This window comes from Bidens hawaiensis, unplaced genomic scaffold (genome assembly GCF_021521415.1).
Source record: "Bidens hawaiensis isolate Kalapana, Puna unplaced genomic scaffold, B.hawaiensis_p1.1 tig00007048_1, whole genome shotgun sequence".
In the NCBI taxonomy this organism is placed as follows: Eukaryota; Viridiplantae; Streptophyta; class Magnoliopsida; order Asterales; family Asteraceae; genus Bidens; species Bidens hawaiensis.
The window spans coordinates 943,489-968,069 of NW_027491484.1; the positions used below are offsets into that span (position 1 = coordinate 943,489).

The 24,581-nt window shown below is 34.2% G+C and overlaps 1 protein-coding gene and 1 pseudogene across 2 annotated transcripts; one reads left to right on the forward strand and one right to left on the reverse strand.

Moving 5' to 3' along the window:
• The first annotated feature begins 392 nt into the window (after positions 1-392).
• LOC143634352 (ubiquitin-conjugating enzyme E2 35-like) lies at positions 393-5,471 on the forward strand. The gene is made up of 8 exons (XM_077102461.1): positions 393-532; positions 663-690; positions 1,722-1,808; positions 2,692-2,750; positions 4,645-4,686; positions 4,781-4,854; positions 4,942-5,039; positions 5,132-5,471. The coding sequence occupies exons 1-8, from the start codon at positions 497-499 to the stop codon at positions 5,167-5,169; spliced, it is 462 nt and encodes a 153-aa protein (XP_076958576.1). The 5' UTR covers positions 393-496; the 3' UTR covers positions 5,170-5,471.
• Positions 5,472-18,241: 12,770 nt separating this feature from the next.
• Positions 18,242-22,588, reverse strand: LOC143634379 (TPR repeat-containing thioredoxin TTL1-like; annotated as a pseudogene). The gene is made up of 7 exons (XR_013153843.1): positions 21,542-22,588; positions 20,933-21,128; positions 20,636-20,830; positions 20,212-20,545; positions 19,934-20,138; positions 19,732-19,838; positions 18,242-19,097 (listed from the first exon to the last, which is right to left on the reverse strand). The product of XR_013153843.1 is annotated as a TPR repeat-containing thioredoxin TTL1-like (transcript).
• Between the last annotated feature and the right edge of the window lie 1,993 nt (positions 22,589-24,581).

Consider the following 24,581-nt stretch of genomic DNA (forward strand, 5'->3'; position numbering starts at 1 on the left):
AAGATAGAATTAGAATCAACCATTTTAATGATTTTTCAAAAGAAAAGATCTTTCTAGAATCTCTTCCATCATTTGAATTATTCTGGATCATCATTTTCAGTGTGGCGTGGTGGCAGAAAACCTGGACTTTTTGATGAAGATTCAGGTTTAATTTTTACAAATAATATTTTAGAAGGGGTCCGTATGAATGACTCAGTAAAGAAAGACCGAGATCTTATGATCTCAAATTCGATCATGAAAGCGTTCGAGTTTTACCATCGGTGGATCTTCAGGCATGTGAATTTCCTTAAAACCGCAGATAAACAAGAGACGCATAAGGGCTCCGTACCGTACAAGCGGGGATTGAATAAACATAGTACAAAATCAATTCCATCATAATCATTTTATTTCATTACCCCCAAAGACTTTCTCTCTCTAGAAATCTTTAACCTTTCTCTCTCTCTCTCTAAAAACAAAGATAAAAGCCCTAGCGTGAATCCTCAGCTAATCCAAATCCATGGCGAACAGCAATCTGCCTCGTAGAATCATCAAGGTCCGTACAATCACCTTAATCTCTTCCTCATTTAATATTAATATTCTTTTTACGGCCATCAGTTTTGTTGTATTATTATCCGAAAACCCTAATTTTGGGTTTTGACTTTTTGTTTTTGATTGTGATTCAGGAAACGCAGCGGTTACTCAGCGAACCAGGTGAAATTGAACTTTAATTATATTCATATTTTTATTATTATTATTATTATTATTATTATTATTATTATATGAAATTGATTTAGTTTTGTCAATGGTTTAGGTTAATTTAGTGTTTGTGTGAATGTTAAGATCATAAAAAATGATTTTTTTTTTTAATTTGTATTGTGTTTTTAGTTAGTTGGCTTTCAGTTACAATATTATGTGTTTTCATGTCAATTTAGTGTTTGTGTATATGTTAAGATCAATAAATTTGAAAATTTTTTGTTTATATTATGTTATTATACATATGAGGGAGGGCGAAAATGTAATTTTACATAAGTTATAAGTAAAATGTAACCACATAATGAGTTTTTTTTCTCAAGTATGAGTATGCTATTGCTGTATAAAATTTTTAAAAAAAATATGTTTTGTATGTGTTTTTAGTTACTTGGATATTATTTATATTTTTTTTCACTTTCAAATACAATATTATAAACCACCAACCTGATTGTTGTGTTCCTTGTCGCGTCATCCGGGTAGCTCTTCAGTGTTTGTATATACGGTTTTGTGAAATTGAACTTTAATTAAATTGTTGTTATGAACTTGATTTAGTTTTGTGAATGGTTTATGTCTATTTAGTGTTTTTGTGAATGTCAAGAGCAACGAAATTGGTTCTTTTTCTATATTATACTATTATACGTATGAACAGGCGACAAAAATGTAACTTTACATGATTTTAAGAGTTTAAGTAATTATAATAAGTAATTACAATTTTAAAAACGTGTCTATATAAAAAAAACTTTATGTCATTAGAACTAGTGTTGTTTTATATTTAATACGAGTATGATGTTACTGTGTAATTTATTTGAAAGGAAATATATATTAACTGTGTTTTTAGTTAATTGACTAATGCTTTTAAAGGATTTTTTAAAAGGAAATACGTAGTGTTTTCTTCAACTACAATGTTATAAGTCACCAATCTGAGTGCTGTGTTTGCCTTTGCATCACACGGGTAGGTTTTTAGTTTTTACATATACGGTTTTGTGATGTAGCGCCGGGAATAAGTGCATCGCCGTCGGAGGATAATATGCGGTATTTCAATGTGATGATTCTTGGCCCAACACAGTCTCCTTATGAAGGTAATTTGAGTTATTAGTTTGTTGTTTAGTTGTAATGGTTTGTGTTTGTGCAGGTTTATATTACTAGGTACTTTGTTGGCTATTTGTTAGTTAATTTATTAGTTTAATGGCATGTTGATTTCTTGTTTAAAGTTTAAACAGCTTATGATTATAAGCATTAGAAGTAGACAATCAGGTTCAACAGGTTAAGGAGATAGCATAAATAGTATACTTGGTCCAAAGTTCAAACTTTTGAAAGTGCTTATTCGCTTTTCAAATACTTAATAAGTAGTTAAGCACTTAAGTGTTTTTAAGCAAATATTAACACACCCTTTATTGGTTATACTCTTGATCTAGAGAAAAAAGGAGATATATTTTGATATTGTAAGCATGTTATGGTAGTGATTCTAGAATGATAACAGTAATAATAACAAACTTTTATCTCATATTAGATGGGTGGCTTAATAATCATACCAAGCAAAATTATGAAATTGTAAAATATGAAAGCAAGTATGAAGATGTTGTGTTGTAGCTAGTTCTTAATAAGGTTACATATTTTGGTTGTATTACTCCTTCCATCTCAAAATAATCAAAACAATTTTTATCGGGATATATAACACAATTTCTTCTTTCTGGTAAACGTTCAGTCCCAGCTTGAGTCTATTGATATTGATAAACAAGATTCTTCTATATATATCATTACTGAGTGGTCACATTAAAGTACTAAACTATGTCCTAGTTCAAAAGCTGGATTTATTTTTGGATGGAGTGCTTGTTATGAAGTTCCATCTTGTCATCATATAAGTTTAACATGTTTTGAATTTAGTTTCTGTTTAATCTCTTTCATCATTGTACATTATTCCAATATTCTTAAATGCCGTATTTTTTTTATTGTTTTTAACAGGAGGAGTGTTTAAGCTGGAGCTATTTCTGCCGGAGGAATATCCAATGTCTGCTCCCAAGGTACAAGAACATCATATACATGTTAATAAATATATCATTCAATGACTTATTCTTTTATTTTTCCACTATCAGTTTTAATGCTCTTATACATGTTAATAAAGAATTTAGCTCCCTTTGATTGTTATTTTATGGGTCAAGAAAACTGTTATTGTGTTAGTCTACAATCCAGTCTCTTTACTTGTATCAACGTCTGCTTCCATATCTTACAATCCCTTTTTATCTGGTTAAGTGCTAACTATTTAGCTGATATGGTATTGTTTATATTTTACATATTTTTATGACCAAAACAGGAGTTTTCTGTTAATTTTTAACATAGAAAAATCGAGATACAGAGTGTGATGGTTAGATTGTTACGTCTGATAAACTGTGCATCTTCTGAATACTGATCTAATTGAAAGGCATGACCCAAGAATGTTAGTTAACATACCAAATAGACAGATACATAACATACCAAATAGGCAGATACATGATACCCCGTGGCAGCAGCGGTTGGTGGGGATGGCGGCAGTGATCGGTGGCGACGGAGGAGTAGTGGCGGCAAGGTTGGGGTAGCGACTGGGGCGGCAACAAGTAGGTGAAGACAAATGGAGGTCATGGGTGGTGTTAACCCTACTTGGACCTTTTTATTAAGTTAGAGAAGTTTTATGATAGGTACCCGTTTTGAGCGTTGACGTGTTTAAGGTAGACCGATTTGACCTGTTGACTACTTTAAGGTGACCCATATTGACCCCTTGACTGACTTAACTCTTAAGGTGACCTAAATAAACCAGTATTCAATTCTGTTTTGCCCAAGTTAACCCATTATTTGAACAATGGGTCATGATTGCCAGTTTGCCACCTATAGTACTTTGTCATCCTAAAAATTACTTATTTTCACTGCAGTTATTAGTAAGCTTCTTATTTTACTACCATAAATAATGCAACCTTTTACGTTTTTCCCTTTTACAAAAAACCCCTTTGTCCTAAAGACTGGAAGTCCAAATTATTTTTCTTTATAATCACTATTGGTTCTTTTTTAGGCCACTCTATTGCCAAAGAAGCCCAAAATCAGGTCCAATATCTATATTAAGCCCAAGTTCAGTTTTGGTACTTGGCCTATCGGTATCATTCCACCAGAGTATATTAATCTCTCTGATACCATTTTCATATAACCCAATGATTTTATTTACAGACATAATAAGTATGCAATTGTGTTTATTCACATATGAAACGGGTTGGTGAAACAAAATTGACGTGCAGGCTTGGGATTTGGTTAAGAGTCGCTGAGTCGGTTAAGTTTAATTAATTAAGTTGGTTTATCTTGCTAGGAGTTTCTTTAATCTGTTTTACTTGGTTTGAATGTCGAATAGAGTTAGATAAGTATGGGTTGAGTTTCTTATTGTTTTAATTAGTGTTTTTGAGTCTAATTAGGAGTGGGTCAAGTATTAGTATAAATAACAGGTCAAGGAGTTTTTATTTTGTGTACTGTAATTTTTTGGTTCCTCTATAAAAAGCGTCGATCATGTTTGGTCAAATATAGTGTTTATTTTTTTGCCTATGAAAACTTAAATCTGTTCGAGCAAAGGGATCCGTGCCATCAGTATCGGTTTGCTTTCAAACAAACTATTTTAAATAAAATCATCCAACCATCACAGGAATCATCAATTCATCATCCATAAATCTCTAAACGCATGCGGACATGTGCATTGCTTTCCGTCATGTTAATTTGTACATGATTATCTGAGTAATAACAATGTATTAATTACAAACCAACCCAGATCTATATCAAGACTGTACTATAGTCTATATTTGAGATGCCAAAAATTTGTCACGTCTATTTCTTCTATTCAATTGATTTGTTATCAATCGCATGTAATGCGCTAATTAATTCATCATTTATTTCATGTTGTTACAGGTCCGATTCCTTACGAAAATATACCACCCGAATATCGATAAGGTATAATATGTGGTACCCACATCATTGTTTCAGTCCACAACTCTTAACTTCACTCGATTCTTATAATTGGTGTTTTTATTTTTTATTCATGTAGCTTGGCAGGATATGTCTTGATATTCTAAAAGATAAATGGAGCCCCGCTCTTCAGATTCGCACCGTTCTCTTGAGGTAAAATTGTTTATATTTTTACTGCTAATTTTTTATGTCATTTATGTATAAGATATGAGTTTTTTTAATCCTTTTTAAATATTGTAGCATTCAAGCACTTTTAAGCGCTCCAAATCCAGATGATCCACTGTCTGAGAACATAGCGAAGCACTGGAAATCGAATGAAGCAGAAGCTGTTGAAACAGGTAATTATGCTAATGATAAAACGTAATTTTGTTAAGGTTTCGGGTTTGATTTATTTATTTATTTATATATTTATATATTTTTGGGAGTGCAGCGAAGGAATGGACTCGTTTGTATGCAAGTGGCGCGTAATGGATATATGTTACAAAACCGAAAATAACAGATGTATTACTATGACAACATATTTCGTGTCCTGAACCTTTCACCATCTTTTTGGTCCCCAATATATGATGTGTCATTTTATTTTTATGGATTTAGTTATATGCAAGAGCCAGCCAATCAAGCACTTTTCAAGGTCTTGTCGAATAAGTTTTTTTTTTTAAATTGTCATTTATGGGGAGTTGGGGACCAGTTGATAATTGCATTTATATGTGAAATGTACGATATGCCAACACGTATTTGATTCCTTTGCGGTTAGCTCGTGTTGAATTTGACATGGTGTTGTTTGTGCACCATATTATGTATGGCATGTCTAACCGATTTAGGCGCATTATATGGCAATCTTAATGAGCCTTATGATGGTTGTTCAGTTTTTTCTCTATGGTTAAAGTTGTAAAGGCCTAAAAATTTTGTTGTAAGCCTCTTGTCATCTGGGTTTCACGGCATTAAGAAGTTCATTGATCATGATTTGCATTTTGTGTTGAGATAAAGAAATGCCAACCGTATGTGGGATGAGTTTTTGCCTCATACAGCTCGGGCCATGACAAAAGAATCTAGGTGCGGAGCATTTTTGGGGGCTAGCCTCCTTACTTGCTTGACTTCCAATTCCACTCTTTTCCTTGAATTTGAATCCTTTCCTATTTCTCGTCATTCTTCTGTTTAAGAATTGCGCTCCTTGCCTCTGATGGCTATTTGACTAAGGCTAGATATAGGTGCTTGCTTAATGAAACTTTAACCTTGCTATTATCATCTCTAGCATTTATTAATAATAACCAGACCATTTATTTTATAAAATAAAATTTTATTTTATTTTGTATTATTCATTAGACATAAGATATAATAGATTTATAAATATTTGTTTTATAAAAAAAAAGCACTAAAAACACGTCAACTTTATCAAAAGCGGAACCATTTCTTTACTAAAAGCCAACCCGGAAACCAACTCCCCTAAGGATTGGCCTAATAGCTAAAACCGCTCAATAACGTTATATCACTTTTTATATACGATCTAAAACCTTCCACTGTAATCTTTTACGATCAAACAATTTAAGTCGGGATTTATTCATTGATATGAAATGCTTATTGTCTTTCATATCACTAATACGGATGACAAATGGTTGTAATCATATTCGGTCAAGAACGCAGCAATCAAAACTCAAAAGTTGCGATTGAGATTATTTTTCTTATAACACTTTGGATATTATGGAAAGCAAGAAAATGTATTCTACGCAACGTATAATGGAGGAAATCAAGTGGCAATGTGGCATGCCATCCTATAGATAAAGAATGGCCGAAGTGTAATACACTTGATTGGAATACATGGTGTACGCTCAATTTTGGCTAAGCCGAATTCGGTTTTGTATTCATTTACTGTTTGGTTTTATTATTATTATTATTATTATTATTATTATTATTATTATTATTATTTTGTAATTTGCTAGCTTCTTGCTAGTGTATTTTGTTAATAAAATCCTCTTTGGAGTTAAAAAGAAAAATATATCATTAGGGTTGTGCAACGGTTCAGAACCGCAAGAATCGAACCGGAACCGGAACTGAACCGGAACCGAAAATGACTAAAAATTAGAACCGGAACCTTTTATAGTAAACCGGTTCGGTTCCAGAACCGGTAAAGTCGGTTCTCGCTAATCGGTTCTGGCCAGAACCGTTTTTGTTGTATATTTATCAAATATGTTGTGCAAACTTTGCAAATTACAAAACAAGTTTATATAATTGTATGTCTTCCTTCACGGTAAAATTAATTTAGATTACAACATGAACATCCGTTATATTTTTAATTAAAACCTAATTGTTGAAGTTAAATAAATCATTAGCAACGATAGATTAAAGGAAGATCATATCATTTTATATTAAATTACCTTGAGGCTTAAATCAAAGTTGATCATGGTTGCTAGGTTTTGAACGCAAGGGGAAAATATTTAAATTAAATAATGACTGAATAGATGTGAGTTAATAAGTTAAACTATAAAAAATGGGTATTAGTAAATTTAGTTAAAACGTTTTTAATATCCCAGTTTTTCGGTTCCAAGTCTAGAACCGCCGGTTTTACCCGGAACCGAACCGAGAACCGTTTAATGCAAATTCTGAGAACCGAAAACCGTAATGTAACACAGGTTAGCGGTTCTGAAGCACCGGTTCGGTTCCGGTTCCACAATTCTGGCGGTTCCAGACCGTTTTTTGGCTCACCGTAGATATTAATGAAGTATGCCCAATAAAATACATATTTAAGAAGTAGTTGACATTTCCCAAAGTCCTTAAGCTTCTAAAGTTTTGTGAGAAATTGAAAGTTGATCAGAAAAACATAGCAAGTATACATTCTTTCCGTGTAAATGCATATATTTCAATGAAGTATTTTTTTTCGAACGGTCATCCACTACTAGAAAAGAGAAATGTTTCCTACAAAAAATTCCAACGCATTTCTTATAAGCACTACTTCCTACACTTTTCCAACGAAATTCCTACCAAAAAAGAGAACCCAAAATTTGCAACAAAATTGTGATAAGATAGCAACAAAAAAAAATGTGATAGAAATGCGTAGCAAATATTTCAACAAAAAAATGGTTACATATTTTTACGTATCATTTTCGTAAAAAATGCGTAGCAAACAAACAAATTATATATAAATAATAAATTTCGTTGGAAATGCGTAAAAAATATTCCAACGTAATTATTAAAAACAGTTAATTACAAACTTTTGTTTAATATATACATGCATTTTTATTATGATGATACCTATTGGTGTTTATTTTTAAAAGTATACAAACTTAAGTTTATGTAAAAAGTTATTGGTGATAATAATTATTATTCATATAATAAAGTAATTAAAATAACTAATACAGAAGAAATTAATAAATTAAGTACAAAACTAGTGAAATGTGTCGGAAGGAAATACATAACAATATAAAGAAAATAAAATTAGAAACATAAAAATATCGTTTGAAATATGTTATTAAAAAATACACACAACAAATTCATAGTATTTGATTACTAATAATTAAATTAACTATAAATAATAAGAGAAAGTTTATTTATTACATAACAATTACCTTTTTATAACTAAATTATCAATTATAAAAAAATAGTGAAATGTCTGTATAACCTGTGCGTTGTGTCGGGTTTGTGAATATTTTTTGATTCAAGCATAGCATTTGAGGACTGAAAGTGATAACATATAACTTACATACCAAAAAATAACTCAATGCAAATAAAATTACTCGCCATGTCCCTACTATGACTGCAACATTGGTTGCCACGCCAAATAATGAAGCGTTATCATAGTCTAGGCTGAATATTCAAGCAACAAACCAAGAAAAACATAAATTACAGCCACTAACACAGGCGGCCAGAAATGGTAAAGGTGAAGTTGCACCATCACAACAACTATACCACGCAGCCACAACGACCGTCACCTAGGATTTTCCAATACAATCGAGTGACAGTAGGCCATCCACCTCCCCCACCATACCGAAGGTCTCTCACACCGCCACCACAGTTTCAAAACCCCATCACCCCACCAGGCCACCACCAACCATCGAACCCGCATTGTCATGCCACCTAAGGTCTCCAAATGGAACCCGACAACAATACGTAGACGGAAGGACCCTATATATTATTTTTTAAAATCCTTTTTACTCACAATCGCATTTTTCATTAATAAGCATGTTTTACCTTGTACATCATGTTGTTACAGGTGCACTTAATTATTATAATACTAGCTTTTATCCCTCGTATTACGGCATTGTTACATTATTCGTTTATAATATTTATATATATTTTTGTAATTTTAATTTTATTTATTGTAAGAAAGTTATTAATATACTTATTATTTGATGATGAAAGGGTTTCATAAAAATATGAGATACTATAACCCGGTTTAAAAGCTATCTGGGTTTGGTGAGACCCATGACCCGTGTATTTTAAAAAAAATCGGATATTAATTTTAGGATTTTTATATCAAATATTTGGCGAGATTAATTTTTATTTTAATAAGATGTTATAACCCATTTAAGGGTTATTTGGGTTTGGTGAGACCCATACCCGTGAATTAAGGTCAAATCCATGAGAAAACTACATTTACAAATAAAGCAATCTGATGGTTTGAGAGAATGTGAGGAGCAACCATAGCACTTTTAACAATTTCGTTTATGTATGTATTTAAGATTGCCCTTATCTCCCTATTTGTATATCGCTTCAATCCATTGCACCAACCACCATCGTCATGTACCAACCGCCACTCCTAGAAGGCTCGTTTCCTTTCAAGCTCAGCTCGTTTATTGAACAGAGTTTAAGTTCAAGCTCATCTTATTTCAAGCTAGTTTCTAAAGCTCGAGCTTCGCTCGTGAATATATATATATATATATATATATATATATATATATATATATATATATATTGGGTTGGGGGGGGGGGGGTGCTCAACTCATTTATTATTTGCTAATATTCAATTTACAAACGCTATGATTTTTTATATACAATTTTAAGAATAACCTTAAGTGAGTCTAAACTCAACTTGAGCTCGTGTAGTACCTTAAATAAGCCAATGCTTTGCTTGAGCTCGGTTGTGGAGTGTGAAGTTGATGCATAGATATACAAAAGGATGTAGAACTGAAAAATGTACACAAGGCTTATTAAGGCTTGAAGAGCCTACATGAGCATCATATACTGCTCGAGCTTGGGATGAATAACTAAAAGAGCTTTATTTGTGGATTGGCTAAAAAGTGCTCAACTCGTTTTAAGCTTTTTATCGATCCAAGATCAAGTAACTCTCAGCGATGTGACTCGAGCTTGAACTCAATAATTAAAAGGGCTTTTATTTGTGGCTTGGCTCGAGCTAAAAAATGGTCAGCCCATTTCAAGCTTTTATTTGATCCAATCTCAAGTAGCTCGTAAGCGGCTCGGCTTTAGCTTGAAAAAGTTCGGTCTGTTTCAAGATTTTTAGTGATCGAAGCTTGAGTAGCTCGTGAGCGGCTCGACCTGATCTTTAAAAATGTCGGCTCGTTTCAAGCTTTTTATCGATCCGAGCTTAAATAGCTTGCGAGCATCTCAACTCGTTTGCACCCCTAACATTATTATACATCTAATTAATATACATATTTATTGGTTAAACCGGGATCGGCTTGCTGTGGAGACTCTCTAGGAGTTCTAAGCCAGAGTCACCGGTTGGTACACCGTACTGGGTGACTCAATAGCAAAAAGCCACCACTAGCTGGCCAAACCCAGCTGTACGAAGCTCTTAAGCGCTCCAAGTTGTCATCTCCATTTCCAGAGACCCCCTGACCGAAGGGCCACTGGTGGTAAAACCCAGATGCCCACAGGATCGAACTAGAGATCACAAAGATACTGGTCTTCATTCATTAAACTACCAATGTCCTCCCCAAAGTGTTGTATGTGGGATTGAGCCTGCAACTTCATTGAATAATCCATATTTCCTAACACTATACCATATGGGAAATGACCACCCAATCATACCGTAGATTGTTATCGTTCTAATGTTCTAATAAAAAATAATTAAATAACGACACTCATATTATTCCCCTTTAGGGATAAGATCGGTACCGGTTGCAATATTCTCGAAACCGAAAAGCGCCAATTTTTAATACCGGTAACAAAATATTCGGATTGGTACCAGATTGGTCTGGTATCGATACCAATACCAAATTTGTTGTATCACTATACCCTTTACAAAAGCATATTTTATTTTATTTAAACACTTAAGAGTTGAAAGGTTGATCAATGCAGTTTGTTGGTAACTTCCTAACCACGATAGATGCGGCAGCACGAATCGGAAGCTCAACTCCTTGTTTGTTCACGTTCCCTTAAACCGTATTAAATCCCTAAGTCATCGATGGAACTGATCACAAAATCCCTTCCCTACCCTACCCTCTCTGCATTTTGTTGCTGGTGATTGAAATCACAACGAACCAACGCCGCTGCACCACTACTATCGGCTGCTGCTAGAATGCAATGTTTGACAATTGATTTGTTCCGGAGTATCAAAATCAAAGTCGAATTGGTTGAAAAGTATATCAATATAATATTAAAATAGATGAAATTTGGTAAATCCATGCCTTCCTAAACCATCAGCGCACTTCATTTAAAACCATTCAATTAGGTGTTTGGGCTTACTTTGTGGTTGACCATTTGACTTGAAATTTCAGAAAACATGATCAAACTCAAATTATAAATGTACAAAACCTATTAGTAAACAAATTCTTAAATCTTGGTTCTGCTATGTTATACTATATGAATGTGCCTAATAAATCTGCTAGTATTTCATATATTTTTAATCTCAGAAAATATCATTTAAAGCTATTGAAGCTCAAACCACAAAATGAAATTAATGTAACAACCTATGTAATTCATGAAATTAATCCTATTGACTTGGAATCCACTTAAGAATCCGATGGTTTATAGTTCCTATAATATAGGTTCACAAAGGTCTTTAAAATTCAGGGAATATGTAGTATAAACATGTTAAAATATTGTTGCAGCTACTAATAGAATTATAAGTTGAGAAACAATAAGATCTAATGTAAACATAAACTAATTATTGAAAATTTTATCATTGCTATGTCCACTTTAATTATCTGCAACATAGGAGCTTGTCAATGTTATAATACTTACCTGAACATACTTGTCAATTTTATATATCATACATATACGTTTTACTATATATAGGGTTGGAGCTCGAAAAAATGGCAAAAGAAGTCCAAGCATGGGAGACAAAACCAAGCAAGTGTCGTGCGTCCAAGTCTATGCGATTTGACAAGCATCGTATCCACTTGGTAAATCAATCATATTTATTAATTCTACTAAAAAAATTGGGATGCAAAATTTTATTTTTTTGTACTTTGCTATATTACTCTTTTTATGTAGGAACAAAAACATGGCAGAAAAAGTAGCTGGGTAAAAATGTTCTTTGATACGAGTCAAAATAGTGAGTGCGACGGATTTGAGTTTTGTAGAGAACGATCAAAGAAAACATATGTAAGTTATCTTTATCATTCACATATAATTATGTTTCAACTTTTAGTTTAGTAAGGATTTCATTGTTCTTCGAAGGTCACAAGTAGGGGTATTTCTATTATTATCGTTTATTATTATTATTATTATTATTATTATTATTATTATTATTTATTTTCTGGATGGAAGCTGTGTTAGAGATTGCTTACTGAATTAGGTTTTTTTTGTTCATCGTGCTTTGACTTTGTAAGTCAAATGGAATTTGGGTTAGAACATCAGTTTTGCACTAGGATAGTTGGCTTGGTATTTAAAATCAAAATGTGTTTTTTTTTTCGCTTAAACTTTTAGATTTGTATTGAGACTGCTAAATGCATATGGTGTTTTTTTCTTTTTTTTTGTGTATAGGAGCTATGCTTTAACTTTGTAGATCAACTGGCTACTTTGTAACTAATGGATTTCAAGTTCATGATAAGTATATATGCTATAATTAATCAAAATTAGGATAACACATACAATGAAATCATTGTTAGAACACCAGTATGAATAAAATGTGACTTATTTACCTGTATGTTTTTGTAAACAATGTGACTCCCCAGTATTGAATAAAATGTCATTTTTAATTTAACAAAATTTTTAGGTACAAGTAGTTCGAGCTCAAATGGAAGAAGAATTGGAAAAGGAACAGAAGGCTAGAGAAGAATTGGAGAAACGAATGAAACAAATGGAAGTTCGAGCTCAAATGGAAGAACAATTGGAAAATGAACAGAAGGCTAGAGAATAATTGGAGAAACGAATGAAACAAATGGAAATAAATGAGCATCGGGAAAATGAAGAAAAGATGCAAAAAATTTTAAGAGTTTGTTAGAAATTTCATTTTCCTTCAAATTAGTATTGTGATTTTGCAGTAAGACCTCCTTAAGACTCGTGTTATATTGTAAAACTGTTAGTTTAAGTTTTCGTATTTATGGTTGGTTTGTAAAACATGTTTTGAGTTATCTTTACCCTTTTTTATGCATTATTTTAAGTTATCATATTTACGGTTTATATTTTGGTTTTTTTTTGTTTTGAAATGCGCATAATAATAATAATAATAATAATTTAAAAAAAAGTAGTATTAGATCGATGAGTTGAAAATGCATAGAAAGTGAAATAAATAAATATAAAATATAATTAAATGCGTTGGAAATGCGTAGAAAAATAAAAACAAAAACTATATATATGTGTTGGAAATGCGTTGGAAAACATAACAAAATAAAAATGGTGAACAATTAAATTGCGTTAGAAATTCGTATCAGTGCATAAGAAAGAGAAAATAAATGTTTTAATTATTTGTGTTGGAAATGCGTTTGAAACTTCCAACGAAGTATTTTTGTGGGTAATGTGTTGTAAATTGTGTTGGAAATGTGTAGAAAAACATTTCCCACGAGGTTTTTTCCCACATACCAGTTTTTGTTGAAAATGTGTTGGAAACACTGATTTCCTACGCAATTCAAACGGAAAGTGATGTAGGAAATTGAACAATTTTCTAGTAGTGATCTGTTTTTTTTAATGACTAACGAATAAAGCTAGAGTATAATCTAATGGTAAAAGGTGAACCTATACGCCCACATCGCAGATAGCATTGGATAGCCCAAACCATCTCATAATTCAAGGAAAATCCGTCGCCCGAAGACCCACTGTGGTAAAACCCAACGTTCGAAGACCCACTAAAGTAAATCACGGTTGGATTCAGATTCGAACTTGAAACTAATAGTGTACATAACCGTTTTTACAAACCGAACCGATTTGGGTTTTGCATATTCCAAATCGGTTTGGGTCAAACCGACTTGGTTTAGAAACCGATTAAAGCATAAAGTAGCCAAACGAATCCTGACCGGTTCGGGTCGGTTTTCAACCGGTTTAAGACAAAAAAGAATGATTTGGGTTTGAATGTAAAATACCCAAACCGTTATACAAATCGGTGGTTTGGTTTGGTTTTCGGTTAACAAGTTCTGAACAAGTTTTTTTATACACCTCTACTTGAAACCTTATGATATGTGGTCCAAATATTTAATTTTACTCCAATACTAGTTGAGTTAAAACTTGCTGTATAATCAGTCATAGGTTAAAAGAAAAGAATCATCTTTGTTAACAACTAATGTTTTATTTATAGTATATTGTTTGATTTTCTCTCTCTTGAACTTATATTATATTAGTTCTGTCACTTTTTTATTTTACTTTAGTTTATTTTGTTTTTTAGTAGTTGATTTTGATGGCATACTGGTTTTTTTTACAACTTTTTAGCTATCCTATATTTGTGTCTTATATTTGTTTTGAGTTATAAAAGTCATATAAATTGGTCAGCATGACTAAATCTAACAAACGTATTCAAGTTACCATTCAACTTTTTAACACAATTAATAAACAAGATCACCTATATATGTGTCAACCTACTCTCAACTGAACACCAATTTTTAACCATAATGTTGTAATCACAATGTCAAAAGAAACTAAACTTATAACTAGAGTTTAATGAATAAAATATTATTTTTGTTATATTTTGATCAGTTGAAAACGTTACACAACACTTCTCGCAAGAATATTTAGTCCATATATTACGAACAAACAACGAACAACATTGATCTTGTGATTCTAAAACCTCTGATATGGGTTATTAATATGAAAAAAAAAGGAATAATGCATGCCAATCTCTGTGTGTATAAGTGAGTTACGAATTAGTGACTTTCACTACTTAAATTCCATGTCTTAAATAGTAAACTTAAGTATTGTGTTGTTATATATGTCTTAGATGCGTGAAGAAAACGAATTATACATCAATACACAAGTCATTTCATGCATGTGTTGAGTTTTATTAGCTAAATGCCACCTAATAAAGTTTGCTTATAAAATTAAAGTCTTTTATGAAAAAGAAAAAATATACACACAATATCAATTTCACATGTCTCATGATCTTAATATTTAATCTAAGTTACTTTGTGACAACATAACAAATATTATTTATAATTAAATTTTATAAAAAGTAAAGTGTATGTCAACCTGTTTAGGGCCTTTCACCTTTTAAGGGTGTAACCCACCAAAGATGAGCCGACAACTCATAGGTGATAGTTTACTAAATATGCTATTTTACCCCCTTAAAAGTATGGGTAAGTATTATTACAACCCCTTTTATTTTGTGCAACAGTAGTTATGGACCCCAACTAAATCATGTTTCTATAATTGATCTGACATGTGACATTTGAGTCCTTCATAAAACATGTGGACATGTGGTACTCCACCTTTGACTTCTATTGTACAACATATTAATCTTGTTTTACTCAACATAATATTGTTTTAACTTTTAACCCTTCATATGATTATTTTTTTTTAAATTACAATTTTAATTTTCAAATCATCCGCCTTGCGTACGGTAATAGCCAAACTATCCGAGTCTTAAAATCTATATGAAAACATCAAAACTGAATCATGGTATTTTGATCCAAGTCGGACACACAAACACACTTGGCGGATGTTACATGAGGGACACCACGGAAGGAAAAAAGAAAGGGAGTTGTGATTGTGATAGCCTGATAGTGAGTTGAAAATGTGATTAATTAATTTTTGTTAGCGTTTTTTTTTTGGAATGGCTATTGTTTATTAGCTAGTAATGAATTTCATTGTGATTAATATAAATCAAAATTTAAATTATTTATAAATTATAATTAGCTATAAAACGTATATTTCTGTGGGGATAGCCGGTGGTATTAGTAATCCCTTTATCAAAATAGCGAGAGTTCAAATTCTGCATAGTTAATAGGGTACATTAGATGTCGTAAAATAATCTAAAAACATCACCTTTAGTTTGTTATATAATAAAAACTTGGGTTGATGATTCATAGCCGTTATTGCAATTTTAAGCAATAGGAAATTAATTAAAAAAAAAAAGCAAAGCAAATGTCATCCACTAAATTGATATTCAACATGGACTTACCATTCATATATATATAAATGTGTTTTGAACATATGTTTGTGTGTGGTAGATAAATTTATTCAAAAATTAGAAAAGTAACATAATAATAACAGTAACTATTATAATAATAATGATAAAAAATGACAAATATTTAATAGTGCTAAAAAATGACAATGTCAAACCCATGCTTGTAAAATACTTAAGGCTGAGGGGTGTGGGGGGCGCGAGAGGGGGCGTGAGTGGGGGCGCCAGCCAATAATATTGTGACGTGTGGCAGAGAGAGAAACTTGATAAGATGGGTGTTGGTAGTGGTGATAGCGCCCCGGGCCATGGTGTGGAGGGGCGCGAGAGGGGGCGCGAGCGGTTTATTTTTTTATTTTTTTATAAATGAACAATTGCCTGCTCATTCGAAAACGAGTTCGAAAATCCGACTCCGCGTATACCGGTTGAGGGCTAAAATAATGCCTCATCAAAGTATCGTTAGCACCCGATCGATCACGATCACGAGGTGGTGCTCTAACCCTCGGGAGTCGGGGTTGATGGGCTTGATTTTGCAAGAGATTTACCACGGCTGCGGTCAAAACTCCCCCTACATGAAGAAGCAAATCATCCTCTTCGGAGGAGTCGGAATCAGACGAGTACGACGACATTATTTTTAAAAAAAAAATGGGACGATGGGTTGTTTGGAGATTGAAGTTGTGTTTGATATGGTAAAAATGGGTTGATTTAGGGGTATTATATAGGATTTTGTAAAGGTTTTTTTAAAAAAGTTTGAAAGAAATGGGTAATATATAGGAAGTGTTGTATAAAGAAATGGGTAAGTTTGGTGTTTTTTGAAGTTGTGTTAAAGTGTTGTATAAAATGGGTAATATATAGTAGTAGAAAAATTTTTTTTTTTTAAAAAATTAAGAGCCAACGGCTCATTTTATCTTTCAAACGGCTATTTTCACCACTCCCCATGCCCCTCACGCTCAACCTGTCCCGCGAACCCCCTGGCGCCTGCCTCTTTTTCCGCGCTCGCGCCCCTCTCGCGCCTCGGTGGTGTGGTGCTCGCGCCCCGGGGCGCGAGTGGTTGTCCTCTTGCGCCCTTTCTCACGCTCCACACCCCTCAGCCTAATATATTGAATATTGATTTAAGACTAGGTTTGTCAAATCAACCCATCAAAATGTAGCTATCAATTTAAAGTATTTAAACCACCAACCACAAAGGACTACATTATCATTGATGTGTGATTAAGTGTATTTAATGAATGTTAATTATATGAATAAGAACTCTAGAAATTATTTAAAAAAAAAAAACATGAAGAATCTTAAATTAAAAGGTCAGTATTTAATGGAAGGTGTAAATGGTGGAGGCCATGGTTTTCTTTAAAGTGGTTTTCTTCATTCATTGCTTTCACATGTATTTTACACCCTTATTCTTTAGTGCCCTTCACATGTCTTGTTTTTCAAGATGAAAAAAATTGGTCAATTTCTTTGACTTTTTACCCAACCCCCCAAATTCCCCTCAACTTTACCAATATCTTTTTACCTTTTTACCCTTTGACCAATGCCATAAACACCAAGTTATAGGTACTTGGGTGTGGAAAAATTAGTTTGTGTATACAACCACTAGCTTGGTCTAGAGTTTAATGATAAAAATGTACAATCTTTAATCAAATAGTCATGAATTTCTAGTCTTACTTAAGACATGAAGATAAAATAAAATGAAAAAAAAATAGTTGTAAAAAAAACAAAAAAAGTTAAAAGTGTGTAAATTCACTCAAAACCGAATCAAGCCCACCCGTGAATTTTGTGATAGGCTCACGTCGTGTTAAAAATTCATAAAAAATTACCCTTCAACTAATGCCATAGACAAGATTTGCCAATTACCCATTTTACCATTTTTCCCTACCAAACCATTTAACTAGACATGTTTACAACTTAAAACTGACTTAAATATCATGTCAAAAGTTCATACCCCCAATCTTTGTAATCGGGTGGAAACTAGATTTTGCCAATTACCCTTTTTTCCCAAACAACCCATATAGGTAGACACGTTTAAAAATTCACACAAACTGCTTGTAAATTTCGTGATAGGTTCGTGTTCTGTCAGAAATTTACACCTTTGTATATACCAACATACCATAAACAAATAAACCATTGCATAATAGTGAATGAAGTAATAAAAAAGATAAAAACTTTATTGATGAAATGTTTAACAAAATAAAAATCCCCCAAAGTATAACTACTAATCCAGTACACCTAAGGCCTACACATCCAATTTTTTCCTCCAAAGTTTCTCTTTTTTTTTCCTTCTATTTTTTGTACTTTTTTGTATGTATCTTCATCTTCACATATATACACAAAAGGGCATATATCCATATCCAAACAAGCCATAAAAGCCCACTTGTAATTTACAATGGTACATCATGATATATCTGAAATGGAAGATGACACAACAGAATAGAGGATGATAGGCTTATGATTAAAGGGGTAAAATGGGAATTTAAAAAAAAGCTAACATTTTGATAAGAAAAGAATGAAGGGTATCTATTGAAAATGATTTTCTAAAAATCTTTAAGAGCCATGGTGAATAAATGGAATATTTAGGTAAAGGAAAATGTGAAATTACTAAACTAACCCTCTCTGGCTCCTACTGGGATTGACTGGCTTTGAAATTTGGCTTCTTGATAATAAATTATTGTGTTCTTATGTAGTACTGGTACAGGAGGTCAATGATTGGAAGGAGGAAATTACCGATACGCCCTCCATCGATGATTGGAGGGGGTGGGGAAATTACGATACTGCCCTTCATCAACCGATAACCGTTAGACTGCTTTTAGAAGCTGTAATGTCGGACAGACGATTCCAACGCTTCTTTACTGGGGCATACCAGTTCCTTCATTCGGTTACCTTTTTTGTAAATCTTGATTGTTGGTACAATTCTTACATTCTCTACACTTGCAATTGTTGGGCTCTCTTCTATATCAACCTTCACATTATTAAAAAAAAATAATTATTAAACAAATGGTATAAAGAATCACATTTCTACATGTGTGTGTGTGCTTTGCATGCTTCTTCAGTATAAAAATCAAAACTTTATAAAAAAATAGTACATTATACACAAAAACATCTTAAGAAAGTTTAAAGACGGATATCGCGTGCATAAGGTATAAAGAATTGCAATTATTAAACAAATGGTATAATAATCACATTTGTACATGTGCTGCATATAATTCTATCATGTGTGTGCGCGCTTCGCATGTTTCTTGATCATAAAAATCTAAACTTTATAAAAAACAGGTATACAAAATATAAAAATACCTTAAGAAAGTTTATAGAAGATTATCACGTGCATAAGTTATCAAGACTCACAATTATTAAACAAATACATGTGCTTTTGTATGGTTCTTCATTATAAAAAGCAATACTTTACTAGAAATGGTATGCTAAACATATAAATTACCTTGAGAAAACTTATAGATGGATATCTCGCGCATATGGTATCAAGAATCGCAAGTACTAAACAAATGGCATAAGAATCACATTTCTACATGTGCTTTACAAGGTTCTTGATTATAAAAATCAAAACTTTATAAATAATTATGGAATAAATATAAAAATACCTTGAGAAAATTTATAGACGGATATCGCGTGCATAGGGTATCAAGAAACGCGGATATATGCTTGCACTGAAGATCAGAACTGGTTTTGAAAAGAACAACAGATGCTCCTGCATTTCAAAAAAATTATAAGTTAACGAAAAGATCAAAACTTTAGCAAGAATCGCGCATAACATTATTATCTGAAGAATAAAGTAGTGCTAACCAGTTGATAGGATTGCAGCTTTTAACTGTTCAAGATCATTTATCAATTCAACTTCACCACCAAATTTCAAATTATACACCTCTTCGCCTCGTGATTTCTTTAATGCAACTTGAGCATGAAATAAAGATTCGGCTATATCATTATCGTTTGGAAGCGCTCGCCTCAAAACCTCATAATCTCTAACCGATTCGGCCCACCTTTCAAGCTGTAACATAAAAAACCTTAATTTATTACCAAAATTAATCTTTTATTTATTTACTTTAGTGAAATATATATACCTTGCTACATGTGGCGGCACGTCGAAGAAGTGCTTTTGTGTAACTTGGATGAATAAGAAGTGCTTGATTACAATCATCAAGAGATCTTTCAAACTGCCCGAGCTTAAACCAACAAGCAGCCCGATTGCAGTACAGAATTGGATTTGAGGGGTCATATTTAAGCCCATCACCATAAGCCGAACAAGCTTCTGTAAATCTTTCTGCTTTAAACAAATCATTCCCACGAGCCTGAGATCTACACAACGATCTTATCTTTTGAAGCAGAACTGCCACCTCAACGCTCATAGGATCAACATTGTCAGCTTTCTCGATTGAAGTAAACGCGATCTCGAATCTTTAACAACCCAAACAAAACGAAATTTGTCATTTGAATTGTGTTACACACGATAAAAGTTTTAAAGATCAAATTTTTAAAAGAAATCACCTTCCGAATGACAAAATCAATCTGCGCGCGAACAAATAAAATGTACGCCTCAGATTGCATCCCGAAAAACTTCACTTGTGAACCGGGCAGGCTGCTGCTATTACATGCCTCAAACTTAGGCAAATTTGAGATAACCGAATTTGCATCGTCTAATTGGTGGAGCTTCAATAACGCTTCGGCTTTGCAAGCAAATAGCTAAAAAGTATCATATAAAAAACACATTCAGTTTCACAAATCATTACAATAATGCTTCTGATTCAATAATCAATAAACTATTTAAAAAACAATATGCTTTACCTGAGCACAAGCATCGGCTCCAGACACTATTGCAGCATCGGATTCTTTTAACACATTGACCCAATCTTGTACCCGTCTAGCATCAGTACACTTAAGCAAGTGTTTTTCAACTACTTGCAACTTTAGCGCCTCGTTCGGGTCGGGTTTAAAGTCTTTAAAATAAAGGTGTCTCCTTGCATTTTCAACCTGCCCTAAACTGCCATTATAATCAATCTTTCAATCATATTCAAGATTCAAAAACAACACAATAATAATAATAATAATAATAATAATAATAATAATAACATCCACAAATAATTACACTATTTAATCAAATGGGTATTGCTCAAATGTCATTTTCAAGATTTCTTGAAAAACATATAGTAAAAAAAAGATAATAAAAATCCAAACTTTATTCAAGAATTGGTTTCTTGAACATTATAATCAATTTTCAATCATAATCAAGATTCAATAACATCACAATAATCATAATAATAATAACATACTAATTATGCATATGGGTATGACTCAATTTCCATTTTCAAGATTTCTAACAAAACATATAACAAAAGATAATAATAAAAATCAAAACTTAATTCAATTTCAAGATTTCTTGATCATATCACATACCTAATAAGAAGAGATCCTAACCGATGATGCGCCCTCACATACCCACAATCCAATTTTATCGCCTCATCACATTCTTTAACCGCTTCATTCAACCGTTTCAATCCCATCAACGCCGCAGCCCGGTTATAATGATACAAGGCGTTCGCAGGCGCCAACGCAATCGCCCGATCATACAAACCCAACGCCTCCGAAAACCGACCTTTTTTATACTCCTCATTCCCTAACCTCTTCAAATCCTCCGAATTTAAACTCGACTGACCTCCAAACGGTTCGCGGGCTTCAGTTTTATTGCCCGAGCTTCGGCGCATAATGCTGCCGTGTCCGTAATTACCAGACCCGAAACTCAACACATCCGGTTTCGAGCTCCGGTTCGCCATCATACCCGTCTTCAAAACCCGACCCGACGGGCAGATATTACCCGACGGAAGCACATTCACCGCCGGAGAACTGGCGGACCCGGAGAACACCGACAACCCGGACTCCGACCGGGTATGACCCGGACCCGTTTTGACCCGGGTTGACCCGCCGACCGAGAATGTCGGCGAGCTGTCCACCGACAACTCGCCGGAATCCGACTTCCGGTTACCGGATCCAATCCGACCCGAAACCGACCCGGATGAGCTGGAACTGGTGCTAATACTTATCGTGGGTCCCACACCCAACGGCGAAATGGGTGAGCCCGAACCCGGTCCAAGACCCATACCCGGACCCAAATCAAGCTCACGGAAGTCGGGTTTATTGGTATCATCGCCGTCGCATGTGACGGATGTACGGAACCGGTTATTGAGTCTTTGAAACCCTAATTTTGAAATTGGATCAATTGGGTGTGACATTTGGATTGAAACCTATCACAATAGATTGATTAATACTGATTGAAACTTAAAGTTTGAATCTTTATGAAAACCCCCAAAATTTTTATTTTTTTGGTGGCTAATTGGATTAAGAAGAAGAAGAAAATAATAATATTAATAATAATAATAATAAAGGGTAATGGGGATCTTGTGATTTAAAGGAAGAAGCAAAGAATGAATGTGAGAGAAAGAGAGAGGTGGGTTTTAGTTTTACAGAGAAGAAGATGATGATTGTTATTATTATTATTATTATTATTATTATTATTATTATATATTTTTGTTATGTGTGTTTTTTTTTAGTTTTGGAATTTTATTAATTATTTATAGTGTAGGAGTAGAGGACTAAATGAGTAAATGACTAATGGACTATTCTTCTAATTAATGTTTGCTCAATATGTAATCAATCTGTTTTTATATATATATTTTTTAAAAAGTGGGATGAAGTTATTTAATTTGTTAATTGAATGTTAAATGGAAATGTGAGTGTTTAAGTGTAGGTGTAAATGCAAGAATTAAAGTCAATGATTGAAGAAACACGAATCGACCCCGGGCAGATTACGGATAATCTGGGGGTTAAATAGATGTTTCCCACGAGGGTCAGGTCTGGTAAAGAAGGATGTTCTTCAGATGACCTGCAAAACAAACGCCGTGAGCTCGTCACTGAGAAGGGGGGGGGGGGGGTTCCTCCTTGTGACCACCCTCCGGCGTATCAGACTATATTGCTCTGAATATAAGTGTATATTGAGAGAAATAGCTAGTGAAGGTAAAATACCAGATGATGATACCGTTCCAAGGTGTTGGAGTATTTATAGCCGAAGGTAGGTTTCCAAGCAGGTACAGCCAGCTGTATAATATTCCTGTTCTACCAACTATGGGCCACGCACGTGCCATGCTGGTTGGTGGGTAGGCAGCGGCTGATAGTGACAAGGCCGGCTGTGTACTGTTCCCTTTCCACCAACTGCAGGCTATGTGCGTGCCACGACAAGGGTTGGTGAGTAGGCAGCGGCTAATAATGACAAACAGTACTAGAGCATGCTCCTCCTCGTACTGTTGTCGGTGAGCTGTCACCCTGTGATTGGTTCATGGGCTGCTTTGGTCAGATCTTGTCTATTTTGTCCATACCTTGGCAGGTATAGTACAAAAGATCTTCCAGAAGCATACGGACTGGCTCATTTGGGCGGGAATATTCCCGCCTTACTCATTCCTTCAGGTGACACTGAATTATTGAGAGTTAGTGCCTTGTGCGTGTAGCCTTGCTATTAGTGCGGGTAGCCTTCCCTGATGGCTTGTATCCGCAGCTGCGGGGACATGCGGGGTACTTCACCATTGGGAGGCTTTCCCTGCGGGAACAGCTGGCGTACTGCGCGTAAGGTCTTCATCTCTGAGCATGGTGGATCCTGCGGAACCAGTTGGTCCTTGCGCAGACGTCCCTCTTCAAGGTGAGTCCTGCGGTTCCAACTGTGCTCTGCTGGGACCTACCTCTTCAAGTCCCCCCAGTCCAATGTTCTTCTCATGAATTGTTAATAAGTGAGGTGAACTTTGGACTTAAGCAAGGGGTTTTGAAAAGGATTTAGTTTTAAGGTTGTCCGTGGGGATTCTTCCCGCGGTTTCCCTAATGTCACGTGCAGAAATTCCCGACTTTTCTGCTTGATCTTTGGGTATGATGCGGGTATGTGTGTAACCTCCTCGCAAGTCAGGAGCGTTGAGTTTCACTTGTAGATTCTCCACGAGGTTTTGGTAGTTTTAAACATAGTGATCAATTATGTTAAAGAACCAATTCCATCCTGGAGCTTCAAACAATCTAGTTCTCAACGTTCCCGCTATGCGGGGATGTTATTTCCCTTTCCGCAAGCATGGCCCAGAAGATCCTTCTTGGTTCAATTCCCTGCGAGTGCTAAGTATGTGAAGGGTTTCGCCTTGACACTGTACCCGCACTCGTCTTATAGTTATCTTACTTCCAAGGTATTCTTGGCGTCCATTCCCTGCGGGTGCTAAGTATGTGAAGGGTTTTGCCTTGACACTGTACTCGCACTTGTCTTATAGTTACTTGGTTGCCAAGGTAAGGGGTATTTTCCCGCTTACTTTTGAATCTTTTTGAAATTCGAAGAGTTGGTGAAAGGATAAGAACAGTCCAAACTGTTGAAACGTCGTCCGACGGTTTCTTCTGACAGTGTCAGGACGTGCAGGAA

Bases quoted from the DNA above. Each gene is read 5' to 3' on its own strand.
- LOC143634352 (XM_077102461.1), top strand. From the start codon at position 497: ATGGCGAACAGCAATCTGCCTCGTAGAATCATCAAG. The intron at 533-662 runs GTCCGTACAATC...ATTGTGATTCAG, and splicing joins TGCCTCGTAGAATCATCAAG to GAAACGCAGCGGTTACTCAG. The intron at 4,687-4,780 runs GTATAATATGTG...TTATTCATGTAG, and splicing joins ACCACCCGAATATCGATAAG to CTTGGCAGGATATGTCTTGA.